Genomic DNA, 13,630 nt, shown 5'->3' with positions numbered 1-13,630 from the left:
GCAAAGTGCCATGTCAGACCGTTTTAATGATTTTCTCATTGAAATCTATGTGGCAGTTAGTGTCGACTTGACTAGCAGGTCACAATTCCTGTTTACGTCGACACGTTTCAGTGCTGATATGTATTTGCAGTTAGTCTCATGACGTATGAAAAATCCACTGACGAGGCGGTGAGAAAGAATTCCTATCGCCGTTTCCTTCTAACTCCGCGACTTTATATAAAATCTAGCAACCTTATTAAATGACTTTTCTTCATCGTCAACATCGTGGGACGGGTTTTCATTTATCAGTAGAGGGTCTCACAAATCTCGATGACCACGTACACGCAGAGAGAAATGAAAAAATTGGTTCAATAAAAAATAAATAATCGCTCGATGAGAAGATGCAGTTGCAACACGTGGGACTCGAATGAATCATTCGAGTCATCGGCTGGAATAATCGCGGGCATAATTCTCATCGCTAGGCCACGACCACCTGTTGAATGCACTTTACCGAATTTCGGATTTCCTTTGTCGGTCTCGTTGCCTGGCGTCATTGGCATAAGTCGAGCTTTTCCTTGTCATTGTCTTCGGATTTTCGTCGCAGAAATTTGCGTCGCACGCTAGAGGGAGATCCAAATATGCCGGTCTGGGTTATTTCGAGAGCGCTAATTTCCCGGAGTCTCAGGTTGGCGTCTGGTCCGCGAAAAAGGAGACCGACGACTAACTACTGTCACAGTTTAACGTAATGGACGGTACCGTTTTACCGATCCTAACTCTAATTAAGCGAATTTAACGCGATCACCTCGCTTCCGCGAGCTAGGCTGTGATAACGTGATGGGATAATGCTGTAATAAGTTACCGACTAATTCTGATAAAGTGCAGTTTCCTCCTGCACTCGACGTCGCTGACTCTAAGTGTATGAGCGTTGCGCACATAAACTCTCGCCAACTTAATTTCTTATATTTAGAGGAAGAAGTTCGATCAGAGGAATAATTAACTTCGCGGTGAATGGGAATCACGATCGTGTACATATATCTAAGTTATGAAATTCTTCAAATATAGGCACCCCTCTATTTACGCGGAGTATTCCTTCCACGTGGGTTCCTCTTACGCGAATAGAAATCACGTATAAGTCTTAGGAATACATATTTCTTTCGAGTAGCTTGAGAAAGAGAAATAATGACGTTTAATAATCGCGTAAATTGTGTTATGATTTACGCTCTTCTCCGGGTTGATGCCCCTTTCGTATCGCTGTACCCACCACGTTGAAAAATCTTTCAGCCTTATGGAGAGAGTACGTGATATTCTTTAATCATAAACAAATAGAAAAAGCGATAAAACCGTTTAATTTCCCTTTTGCAATGAGCATCTAGATAACACACGGCAGTCGAAATGAGACAATCGGCCGGCGTCGGTCGCGTCGGGGTTCACGAGGGATCCATAAATTGTCATAAATCAGCATCTAAAGCCGATGCAAAGTCCGACCCGGTGAACCCACGACGACGGCTTCCCGAGGCGTCCCGACGCGTCCCGGGTGCCGGCCCTCCAGTGTCTCGGCCGCGAGTGCACGCGATCCGTCCTCGGATTGGAGGTTAGGTTCCTCGCGTCGTCGCCGTCGACCCTCCTCGGAAGTTAGGTTAAGGCCCTGACCATCCAGGAAGCCGCGACAGGAGACCTAACCTAACCTCCCCGAGATGCCGCGCAGGAAGAGGAAGCATCCCAAGATGATCTCCGTCTTCGTCCCGGATGATGTATGGCGCTATTTTTTTTCCCCCTTTTCCTCCTCTCGAGTCTCTTTTAATCCCTTCGTTCGTCTTGTTCTCTCTCCTTAACAGCTGTTATCTTTTATTTTTTTTATGCATTTGGAACAATGTACCTCATTTTTTCAATAATAGCGTAATATGGTGGATTAGCAAGATTATGACTTGTCGGGTTTTTTTTTTTTTGTTGAAATTTGTTCATACATTTACAAAGATTTAGGTTGCTGTAATTTTATCGACGCGGCGAACTACTTCTTTGAAGACATTTGAGATGACTTCGATACCTACATTGCCGACGACCGAGAATATCTCTAGTCGATAAGACAGTGCTCCGCAACCTCTAATTGAGTCGGTAAGGTGTTTCTGTAATTTCTGAACCTGTCGTCCGATTACAGATTTCACTATCTTAAAATTGACAAAAGGCTATTTTTAAATCGCTGCCTATCATTTTCGACTCATAAATCTCTTGAGATACTTCGTAGCCCTCAAGGCGATATTGAAATTTCGTCTTTTATTTTTCATTAATAATCGGGTCATGGGTTAGTGGAACGAACTGACAGATTCTTGCGCAGAAACGAGATTTAATGTCAGTCAGGCTCTGATAACGTAATATCACTCATCGACATCATCAATAAGGAAGACAAAAACCATCGTAAAGATAGCAGGTCCTTCGTCGTAGTTTTTGCAGTAACAATCACTAAAAATGATAGCGGTGTTATTGCGTGGAGACGATATTTGTTTTATTACGTGAAAAGAAGAGGAAGAAAATTTCAACGGTAACTGAGGCTGAATTAAGTCGTATTTCATTTAATCGTGACAAATGGGTCTAAATACCCATAAGTACCCACACAAAGTAATGTAACGAGTACCGAGGAAACGGTTGCCAAATTGACCGGGTCATTAGAGAGTATAGAATTTGGAAGAGTGTCATTAAAGGTAGGAACATTGCAATGTCGGCAATTTTATTGCAGTACGACGAAATTCTGTTTTTCTTTAAAATTGAAGGTAAAATTGGATTTTTAAAAAGGCTCATTGACATATTTAATCTCCACCTGCGTAGAAGGAATTAAGTGATGGCTATTAAAGAATCCATTACGAAGTTATGCCATTAAGAATCTGAATAGCATCGGGGAATAATTAAATTCCGAAGTATAAACATTGGCTCATTGAGAAAAATCAGAAAAGTCGAATAAGTCAGGAATGACAACTGTAACAAATTAACAATATTAGCATTTTGCTTGGAAACAATAAGTTCAAAGTGAGGTCTTTGTCCCGAAAATGAGCACTTTTAATGCGACGACCATTTCGGTGACTGAAGGTCTGTACTAGATCGAGGTGAATACCGGATCACCTTCGAGTTTTATTACAAAGTTCGGCTTCCTTGCCCGTTACCGTGTAATGCTACCTTCTCTCTTCTTTCACCTTTTTCATACAATTATCATTTTTATTACCCTACGAAAAAGAACGAAATGTCAACCTTGAATGTACCAAATGAACTCAAGGCTGGGCTGGACGGGATGCTACGGTTTTTAGCTATTTAAGTAAAAGGACGATGTCGCTAGTCGTTTAGATTAAATAATAATTTTTATTATCAAATGCTTAAATCACCAAAATGTATAGGTAATATATCTAGAAGTGGTAATAGGGTATTTATTATCGTGGTACATGAGTTACTTCAATATCAATAATTTTTACTATCTGAGACAGATTCGGTCATCAGACTTCAAAATCCGAATATCAGAATCCGGTTATATTTATCGATGTATCAGAAGCATTATCAGATAAATCGCCGACAATCTTGTTAACGGAATCCTGCGATACGTCTGTCGAAAGTATGAAATTGAATCGGCCTATTGAGTTTTATTTAAAATTTCCTAATTATCAAAAGCTTAACAATTAGATATAATATTTTGACTCGTCTTACTCTTATCGCACAATTTCGTCTAACAAGATTAGAATTAACGGGGAAGATTTTCTCCGAATTAATATGCGGAAATTATTTTTTTATTATATTTCCGCGTTATCAATGATCATCGTAACCACAAGTGGCGCCAGGTCGGACGAGCATTGTATTCCACGTAAATGAGTGCCGGGACTCTAGACGAGGAAATCCTTGCTGGAGTCACGTGGGTATGACGAGTTCTCTCTTTCGGGAAGAAAACGAACGAACGCGGATACTCCGGGAAGCGGACGGGGCCGTAACAGCCAACCAGCGAAATTCTTTCCTCTCGTAGTACGAGGCGATCGCTTAACCTATACCCGTCGCTTATCTGCCCGCTCGCGCGAGCCCGACAGTTCGCTCCTGCTGGCGGCTCCGACGAATAGTTTCACGCCGCACCTTGAAGGGAAAAGAGCGGACGAGCGATTTCCCCGCGGCGAGGTTGCGCTTATACGGCCTAACGGGGATAGATAGGTAAATAAATAGAAGAATGTTTATAGGGAAGTTATTAGAGAATCGCTGAAGGCGCCCGGTTAGTTCGCGGCGCTGCCGTGGCTCGCGAGCGGGGCGTTAGGGTCGCCGACATTGCGCAACTGGTGAAACCGTGATATATCGAGTTTATCGAAACAATTTGTGATAGATAATCGTGATATTTATATACCGAGGTGTATTTCTCACGTGGATTATTCGGGGGATTTTATTGTAGAAAGTTCGAATGAAGTGACGTGATTTGGGATCGAAAGGTGAGCGAAGTGAGAGGCGGCCGCCATCTTGGTTTGTGAAAACGACGCGCGGTTGGCGAGTGGATATACCGGTGGGTGTTGTTAAATCGTGGATTTAGTGATTTATTTCGGGACTGGAGGATTGGGGTTTCGAGTTTAGGCAGCGGGAAGGTCGAAAGAAGGGGAGGACGGGTTCTCGTGGCGAGTGAGGCGCCATCTTGGTTCCCGAAGTTGACGCCGCTTTCGCGGGTCGGTGTAACGTCGGCCTCCGGATTTTCACGGACACTTGGGGGAGTATTCGAAATTCGGAAGAAGATTAAAGGAAAAGGATCTCGTAGCTTCCGAAGATACTCTTCCTATCTAATCCGTTTCAACGAAAGCTACGAAGTATTCTAACGTCGTCATGCATTTCTCTGTAATCTTCGGAAAATCCGCGATGTAGAATAACTCGGGTTACTTGGGCGGAAATAAAATATCGGAAGGAAAGAACGAAGAGAGTGAAAGAAAATAGGCGAACTCTACTTCCTGAAGTTGACGCGCATCGTACAGTGGCGTCGCTTGTGAGTTGTGATCTAGTCGCGTCCGCGAGAACGAACCAGTGACCGTCCTGACACGGACCAACGTCGATCGCGGAGCGATCGGATCGATTTTATCGATCCCCGAGAAGTGCTTCAATCGGCGCGCAAATTATTCCCATTCGATCGAGGAAGAAATTAAGGTCGCCATGAGTCTCGTTATCGAGGTATGTACAACGGATCTTCCGTGTTGACCCTGACGCCCGCCATATTGTTTACACGCGGTTTCGCTTAGGCGTCTCGGTTTAAAAAAGACATTAGTACCCCGCCACTTTCAAGATGGCGACACTTTTCACTTCGCACGCGAAAGGCTCGTTACAACCGGAGATATAATTACATATTGAACGCAGTCACGTGATGTAACGTTGATTCCCACGTTGCGTAACGTGATCTGCTTTTGATATCTTCGCGTTCGGAATTTCAAATTCAAGAATTGGAAGGTTACGGCTGAAAGAATGTGCATATCTAATAAATACTATTAAACCATTTCGATCGATTCTCCAATGACGTCATCTGGTAACCACTCTGACGTGTAACGCGCCGCATCTTCCGCGTTTTTCGGAGGTGCCGAAAATTTATTCGAGGTTGCGCAGAAGTGCCGTAAAAATCGATATAAAAGGCTTTGCTCTTCCGTCGATAATTTCGACCCGTCCATGTTCTCCCGACGAATCTCTCGAAAGTTATCCCGACTTTCCTTGCCCGGAGGAAGTCTACGGCCTTGCGAGCTGTATTTCATTGCTTCATGTTGGCGCCCTGCCTTGCGGGATTTATTTTTTCATCTGAAAAAAAATCCTCACGCGGAACTAGATTGTCACAGATATGGAATAGTACGGTATATCATGATAAACAATTTCAATGCTAAACGAAAATTAAAATTTAACTGTATTTGGTTGCTTCAAGCTGGCGCTCTGCTTTGCGGGTTTTTCGGTTTTATCTGAAAACAGTGCTAATGTTTATGCACAATTAAATACAAGTTAACGATGTACCGTCATAGCTGTCTGACAACACTTTGTCTCTTGACAGTTTACGAGGCACGTAAAAGGGACCGTGATGAGAAATTATGTAATATCTGTAGCGTGACCGCTAATTGCGAACGAGAGTAAGGTGACGTTAGAAAAATTGAAAGGTCCAAGGGAAACTACTTTACAACCGCTCATTGAAATTAATTGAGAATGAACCGCAAGGAATTCCAGTATTAATAAAGGACTCGACTTTTGGTGGCATTACGAGGAAAACCGTATGCGGACTAAGTCGCGGATTGATAATTATTATCTGAGAATAATTGTACGACTGTTTTAAAAATAACGGGGCTTAGAAGGTCGGCAGGAAATTCTAGGGAACAAAAATTGAGAGGACGTTTATTCTTCCTTTATCAACTCGGATGCTTCGTGGAAAAGAATTAAACGGAGAGACATCGGTTGCAAAATTTAAGGTCGCAGGACGTAAAATTTCACAAAAACAATCGAGATATGTTTTTTTTCTTTCCTTGAGATGCTATCCAGATTACCGTTAGCTTCATTACCCAATCGTCGAGAATTTCAATGATATTCTTCACTGACCGACAACTTCCCGAAATTCCTCACTTACGTCATCGTCGTTTCTACCGATTCTCGGTTTCTTTTCTGCTTCTACGGGCTACTTCAAACTGACTGATTATCTCCGGATCATGAAGCTTACTTGAGAGAGAGAAAAAAAAAATGAAAGAAGTATCAGGCTCTTCCCAGAAAAATAAAATTAGAGGTGGACAAGACTCCGCGAGGTCTCTCAAGGATAACTACTCTTCGTGCGCGACCAAAATCCGAAAGTCGATTCGGCAATCGCCCAAATTAATTCCGCATTAATGATCGCCGCGCTGATAATGTCAGTCGATGACTCCGTTATGTGAGCCCTCGGAAGATTTAAATTTGACCGAATTCACGTGAATCTAAACGAGCCCTGAAAACGCGTTTCACCTATTTGCCAAAGTAAAGAACCGTTTGAAATTTCCAACGACCTATGAATATATTTTTAATAACCTCTCCTGTGAAGGGAGTGGAATTAAAAAAAAAGTAATTCTCGGTGCCAGGATGGCTAAACTAAATGATTTAAGGACTGCGTAGCAAGACCGAGGCGGATCTAAAAAAGTCTGCCGACTTTTCCGCCGTTTCTTGTCTCCCGGTATATATATATGTATATATTCGTATATATACCTTACCTTTCTCGTTGCACCTTCTAATTGGCGAACGGTGGAAATTCCCGAGGAAGTAATTTGCAATTCCTTCGGTTACTTGTTTTGACGCTAGAAGTCGCACCGAGTATGTAAGACCCGATGCAAGAGAAACGTCAGAATGTCATAAATAAGAGAACACTCGATACAAAAAATTAGTTAATGAAACGTTTCATTAGGCGCTCCTGGGGCAATTTGACAATTCGCGTTATTGCAAGCCCCTCATTTACTACTTCGGGATCCTTTGAATAATATCGGAAGTCGGTGATTCACGTGAAGCATTATTGGAAGAGTTTCTCCTTCGGCGAATTTCCGAAACCGTTACGCGGGTAATCTTTCTCAGTTATCTCATCTGCAATGACCACTTACCCTCGATAGCATGTTGAATATTGCCTTGTATTTGCAACCCGGGAAAATTAAATTCTCACTTACAAGACCCGAAAGAGTGATACGCAACGATGTCATTTAATTGCGTCTTTTTCCTTCTCTTGTTATAAGCGAAATACGATGCGTTTACAATTGTTTCAATGTTTTCAATTGTATGTTGAACTTATAACCCAGCCGGGGTTAAAAAGTCGATTTAATTCTGATCGCGTTTCAATATCGCGCCATTTACGCGTTAGTGGAAAATCGCGACGAGTTGCCAGTCATTGTAAACAAATTGTCGTAAATCATCGTGACGGTTAAATCCAGTTTCCATCCACGTAAATTTTTTTTTTTTTTATTCAAAATAGTTTTCATTTGAATATACCATAAAAGTGGTTACTCTCGCGGTAAGGTTCTTTCTTCAAAGACCAGTCTCTTCTCCATATTCCTATCTTTTTATTATTGCCATCTCTACTCTTCCGAAATATATCGAATTTTTTTTCACCGTCTATTCAACACTATCAATGGAGTAAATATATAGGTATACGTGGTCGATTCTAGGACCGGGCTTCAGATTTATCACGTTATCCGAAATGATACGAGGCCTGCATCTAGAATCAGATGCGCGATAAACGCATGAAAAATAATATCGGAAGCGGCTGGTTACGAAATTCTCCGGGTAGACTTATCTGTTTGTCAGTCTTCCCCGGAGGTTCGAGCTTAATGCCTGAAAGCATCACTCCCTAGTAATTATTGACACTAGTTTATACATATCTCATATTTACAGAATTTGTCAATTTGCGAGCGTAGCCAGGGCCGGTTTGACTTTTCCGGTAAAAAATTACTCGGTCCTCTAATAACTCCGTGTACTGGGTACTGTACATACTCGGATGGAAAATCGGAATTTAAATTCGCTCGAGATGTTTTTCATTCCAGGGTTGGCATGATTCTTGACACATCTCCAAAACGTGACGTGCGTACATGTACATACATATGCATTCATAGTCCACTGAATCATCATTGACCGTGTAATTCAACATGCCGTCCGAGCAACGTTTCAGATGAACTGGAATTTTCCTGAAAATTGATATCCCGCTTATGCTAATTATTTGGTATTATTGTACACCCAGTGCACAGAGTTTACACGATATTGCAATCATGTCTGCACCGTAAACATTTTTTAAATACTTGTAGGTCATTACTTGCTCGCGTTAATAAGAAATTACCAAATCGTTTGCGGAAGTGTCCTGGAACATTTTGTTCTAACTTTTTATTTATCGCTCTTTGCACGTGATTATTTTTAGCATGCGGTTTACCTACCATTGACAACGGCGCCACTTGTTAGGAGGATGGTAACTAGTCCCCTGAATTACCGTCGGATGGTACACGGTCGAAGCGTTGAATCGCCTTCAAACTTCTACGAGCTCCACGGAGATGGCGACACCGGTCTCTGCCTTTCCCCGTTCCTTCATTCACACATTCATTCAGGAAGAAGAATATTTTAAGAATACGCGATTGGACCTCTCGATATACATGGGATGACCCTTATCACATTAAGCGGTTTAAGATTTATGAAATAACGTGGTGATCGCGGGATCCCGATCCCTGGTTGACAAATTGTGGTAGCCAAGAGATGACCGACGTGATAAGGTGACAGTCGGCGCGGGTGAGGTGGTCTCTTGTCACGTCGCTGTCAATGTGCCATGTCGCGGCTCGAGGTGCATAAATATTCCCGTGCACGCCCAAGAGCATGGGCGAGTCCGAACACCCCCCCTGAACACCCCTGAACACACCTGTCCCCGTAAATTACACTCGCAATCGCGCCCGATTTATGACGAGCACTCGCGGCTATAAATCCTTAGCTCGGCATTGCAATAATTGTCGATGCCAATCTAGATCGTTACCGATCGTGATTTCCCTACCGCAGATTATCTCGAATTTAAGTTCCGCATTATCGCGTGCAATTAGTGCTGATAGCTATTGAAAATAATGGGTATTGCTGAAAATCGGTAACAGGGATTCAACTGTAAGCGTTGGAAGAATCTTTTTTATCTACGTTGATTAAATTCCTCTCACGTGTCTCGCTTCACCTTAATCGGGATCTTCTTAAGTTTTATCAGTATTTTGACTTTTTCATATCACCTTAAGGCGACGCGTAATGTGGCGTTTCCTCGTGGCTTTCCAAGATGGCGGCTGAAAAATGACGCGTCGTGGGTGGCTCGCGAAGGACTCCTCGTTGGATTACCATAAACACCTCGGCCACCCTCCGCCAGGAACCCAGATAGAATAGATTTGCTCGCTCCCTTTTGCGAACCGACGCCTGCCCGATGAATAATGACCGCCCTCGAGGAAGTACACGGGGAGACCATTCGGGCCCGCAACGTCGCCGTGGAAAATCGACCCACGAGCTTTCTTACATCCGGCCTCGATGATCCCTCCTATTATTTCCCGCCGCTCCTTCATTATCATTCCCTTTTTCCTTCTCTATAGCGCCTCGGAACGTCCTACGCAATTAATCTGAAATTTAGGACGGGAGGATTAGGCCCGGTATAATCCTACACGTGGAGAAGAATTACTTGTGACGAAGTATCGCGGTTGCGGGCATTTACAATTCGTGGGAATTATTTTCGGTGCCAGTCGATTTGCCAAAAGATAAAAAAAAAGGAGAAAAAATTAGACAAAACCAGCCGGATAGATCTGTCGATCCTCCGCTCATTAGGGATCCAATTGTCCCTAGATCGTCGCGATTGGCGGTGATTGTCCGTGACTGTCCAGACAAGGGAGACGTCCTTTGTCGCGTGAAACTACCGACACGTAGAATCTCCCTGTAAGAGATAAGACATCCGATATGCGGAATGACTTTTCCCTCTCTTTCCCCCGTATCGTCGAGTACAGCCTCCGATTAGCGATGGGAGTGAGGGTTAACTCGTGGTACCATTTCATTTGATTTCCAATGTCGACTTAAACTTTGCCGATGCACACCAGTTGTAACGAATATGAACGTTAATTCCAATTTTGTAATATGCACGTTTTGGAATATCTGATTGATTTTTTATTACGACCGATATTAAGGACGTTACAGCTCGCGCGAGGCACTCGGTCCCATCGCTATCGATACTTCGACCTATCGAACGGACGGCGTTCACCTTAACCTTCCGGCCGTCGAGGCTCGTCGAGTTCGTTAAGATTTTTTTAACTAACCCCCTGAAAGACATTACGCCTGGACCACCGTAATTCCCTCCAGTATTTATACTTAATGCGCCTCCTCCGACGTGCACCAAAATGGCGTCTTCGCCGCGCTCAAAGACGCGCCGCGCGTCTTCATTTGTCAATTCCGTGGCCCCCTGTCAGTCGGTCAAAGCGAAAAGGTATAAAAAACGACGCTCGTCCTTCCTACGACCACCTGTACGTGAAAATGTCCCTGGACATCCCGTCAACTCGCCCCAGGGTTTTCCTAGGGTGTTTCATTTCCTCGGACGACGCCCGTTGCTTTGTCGACGGCTGGATTAATGATCGCTAATGCGCTCGATTATCAGGAAATTTGATTAATGCACGAAGTAGTGCAAGGAGATACAACACCATGTATTGAAATCGTCCCCAGTTTAGGGGTCCAACATCTTCAGATTTTTTTCCGATTTAGGGCAAGGAGCGCCTTTTCTATGAAATCTTGCCATTCAATATTATCGCCCGCTAGTAACCCTCTAATAACTTCCCTATTTAATTTTCTCTAATTTTCAATGAAACAAATCGTTTCCTCGGTGTGGACGATAGGTACCAGGGGGTACCAACAGATGCAGCAAACTGCCCGGATGCCCCGCGACGCGGTCGGCGTTTCCGACGCGTCTTGGCCGCGGTTTTCGAGAAACGTTCCCATTGTACTTTTCGGTACCTCTTTGTACCTTCTATCTCGGTGCCCGGGAGTCCTTTGGCCGCGATTCCCGCGGGACGCGGCGGGTCCTCGCTATCTGGATCGCGACCGATCCAGGGAAATATTTTGACACCCCGGGACCGCGTGGCGTGATCGATGCGTGCTCCCTCGGGATTACAAGGTGAATTGCATTTTCTCTCCTGGACGCTCCCCGGGTCGTGCCGCATAAAGAGCCAGGCGCGCAAGCTGCGTCCTGGTGCGAGCCGTTTCCCTGGGAGGGAACTCGCCTACCTTGGATCCTCGAATAAACCAACGGCCAGGAGCCATCTGTTCCTCCTCTTGCTGGAGCTTCCCCTCGACAAAGGTGATACTCCGACTTTCCTTTGAACGTAGGACACGGTAATACCCTGGAAGTGATCGGGTTCACCGAGAAAATGATACTCTCCTAACCCGAGCCCGAAAAGTAGCAAAAAGCCGACATTTAATGCGGCCGCCATTAATGCAAATAGAGCGCGACGGGGATCGGGGGATCGGCCGATCGTTCGATTTTTTTTTTTTTCTTTTTTATTTCCCGAGAAATCCCCTTTTGCCGAGCCGACGGAGCCGCCCTGCTCCTGGAACTGTAATTACACCAAGTGGAGAGGCCACTCTAAGGACCGGTCCTTACTTTTCTCCTCATGTTTTTTTTTTTTTTTTTTTTAATGGCTTACGCGATCGACATGGCGTCCGTGGGCTGCACTTTTGCGCCTTTCATATCGCCTTAATGCTCATAAGATGGAGTATACCATTGGCTCCCGCGGCGAGTCGCCGTTCCTTCCTCGAGCCACGACGTCACCCGTTCGATAGCCGAAGGGGGACTCGTACACGTGGAGGGGATCGGGGAGCGATCGACGGCCATTCCCCGTCGGCTCGTCCAATCGGAGTGTCGCTCCAATGAGCTTGGAGCCGCTCTCGACGGGTGGCGCCAGTCTCGGGCGAGTGGCGCATGCGCAAATCCATACTCGCCGCCCGTTCCTCCTCCCATCTGCGGTCCCCCTCTCCTCCTCTCCCTCTCTCTCGCTCTACTAATTATCATATTAATGCCTCTCCACTCCCTCCCCCCGAGCCTCACCGGCGATAAACTCCGCTCCTTTATTTCACTCCCTGCGGGGAACATCGATCGGCTTTATCGCCGGCGATTCTCGTTGTTATCGCCCTCGAGGACGGCCCAGGTCGGGTGTATTAGCCATTATTTCAGGATAAGGGATTAACCAGATTAAAGAGATCGCGTTTACCTGGCGTTTAATTAGGAATGATGTCGGGATGCGTTTGTCACTTCGTTTGATTATTCTTGACGGTGGAGTGCATCGTTAGGTGCGGGGATACGGAGATTTTAATGCCTGCAGGGTAATGTTTGCTTGGAAGACGTCTCCTTTTCGAGCGGGAGATTTTTCGATATTTTCTGTCATTTGTTGTTAATATGCGACGTGGGAAGCGGAGGGCGGATTTAACGGGCTCTAAATTCAAGGGGAGGAGGTGGGAGGGAGGAGGATCAATAGAAGGTGGCTTGGGTGAAAGAGACAGACGTGAGCACTTTGATGCGAGTACAAAGGAACGCCGCCTCGAGGAGCGTTCACCCCAGAAGCAATTCCCCCAGATTGCATCGCGGGGGTTGCTTTGCCCTCGGGTATAATCTGCACCCTTAGAATTACGCGTTGTGTAGGTACATTTATTTTCAAGAACCCAGTCCATTGATTCCAGTCATTCGGTCCTGCTTCCAATGATTCTAAACGTCATTGGGGGGAGGAAATTAAAAATAATTAATTCATCAACAGCGTCGAAGTACGGAGATTTCCCATCACTTATGTATTTATTTTCCGACCCTGGAGGCCATATTAATTTGAATAATTCGGCGCCATTTTCGAAGATCCTCAATGTGGGGAGTGATCAATTAACTGGATCATCTCGAACAGCTATCGTGGTAGATTTCGCAATTTGTTTCCAAGTACTCGAGTCCCCATCGATTGGATTAATTCGAGAATGTTTTTTAAGATCGTCCGGATGTCGAGGGGGAATCGGTTGGCCGAGCAAGGATGGATCGGTGGTTCTCGACTCGGCAGGCAACCCCTAGGATACGCTTCCCTCCCCGGAGGATCCCGGGGATCCCGCGGGATCATTAATCAAACTCCCCCCTCGTACCCTCTTTTCCTTCCTCCTTCGGCCGCCTTCTCGTCCA

General features: G+C 44.9%; 1 protein-coding gene across 7 annotated transcripts in view; it reads left to right on the top strand.

The window, feature by feature from the left end:
* Positions 1-13,630, top strand: part of LOC105700280 (segmentation protein cap'n'collar) — a 76,359-nt gene that overhangs the window by 6,665 nt on the left and 56,064 nt on the right. Inside the window, exon 1 of one of the 7 annotated variants that reach the window (XM_012425974.2) lies at positions 1,557-1,730. The exons of 5 other annotated variants lie outside the window; for them this stretch is intronic. In XM_012425974.2, the coding sequence (XP_012281397.1) occupies positions 1,674-1,730 (57 nt within the window). In that variant the 5' untranslated portion in view covers positions 1,557-1,673. Of the gene's footprint in view, positions 1-1,556; positions 1,731-4,051; positions 5,143-13,630 lie in introns of those variants that run through there. One more of the 7 variants, XM_012425976.2, reaches the window with a different exon arrangement.

This window comes from Orussus abietinus, unplaced genomic scaffold (genome assembly GCF_000612105.2).
Source record: "Orussus abietinus isolate OABI.00-Male unplaced genomic scaffold, Oabi_2.0 scaffold18, whole genome shotgun sequence".
NCBI lineage: Eukaryota > Metazoa > Arthropoda > Insecta > Hymenoptera > Orussidae > Orussus > Orussus abietinus.
This window is presented reverse-complemented; position numbering and strand designations above follow the sequence as displayed.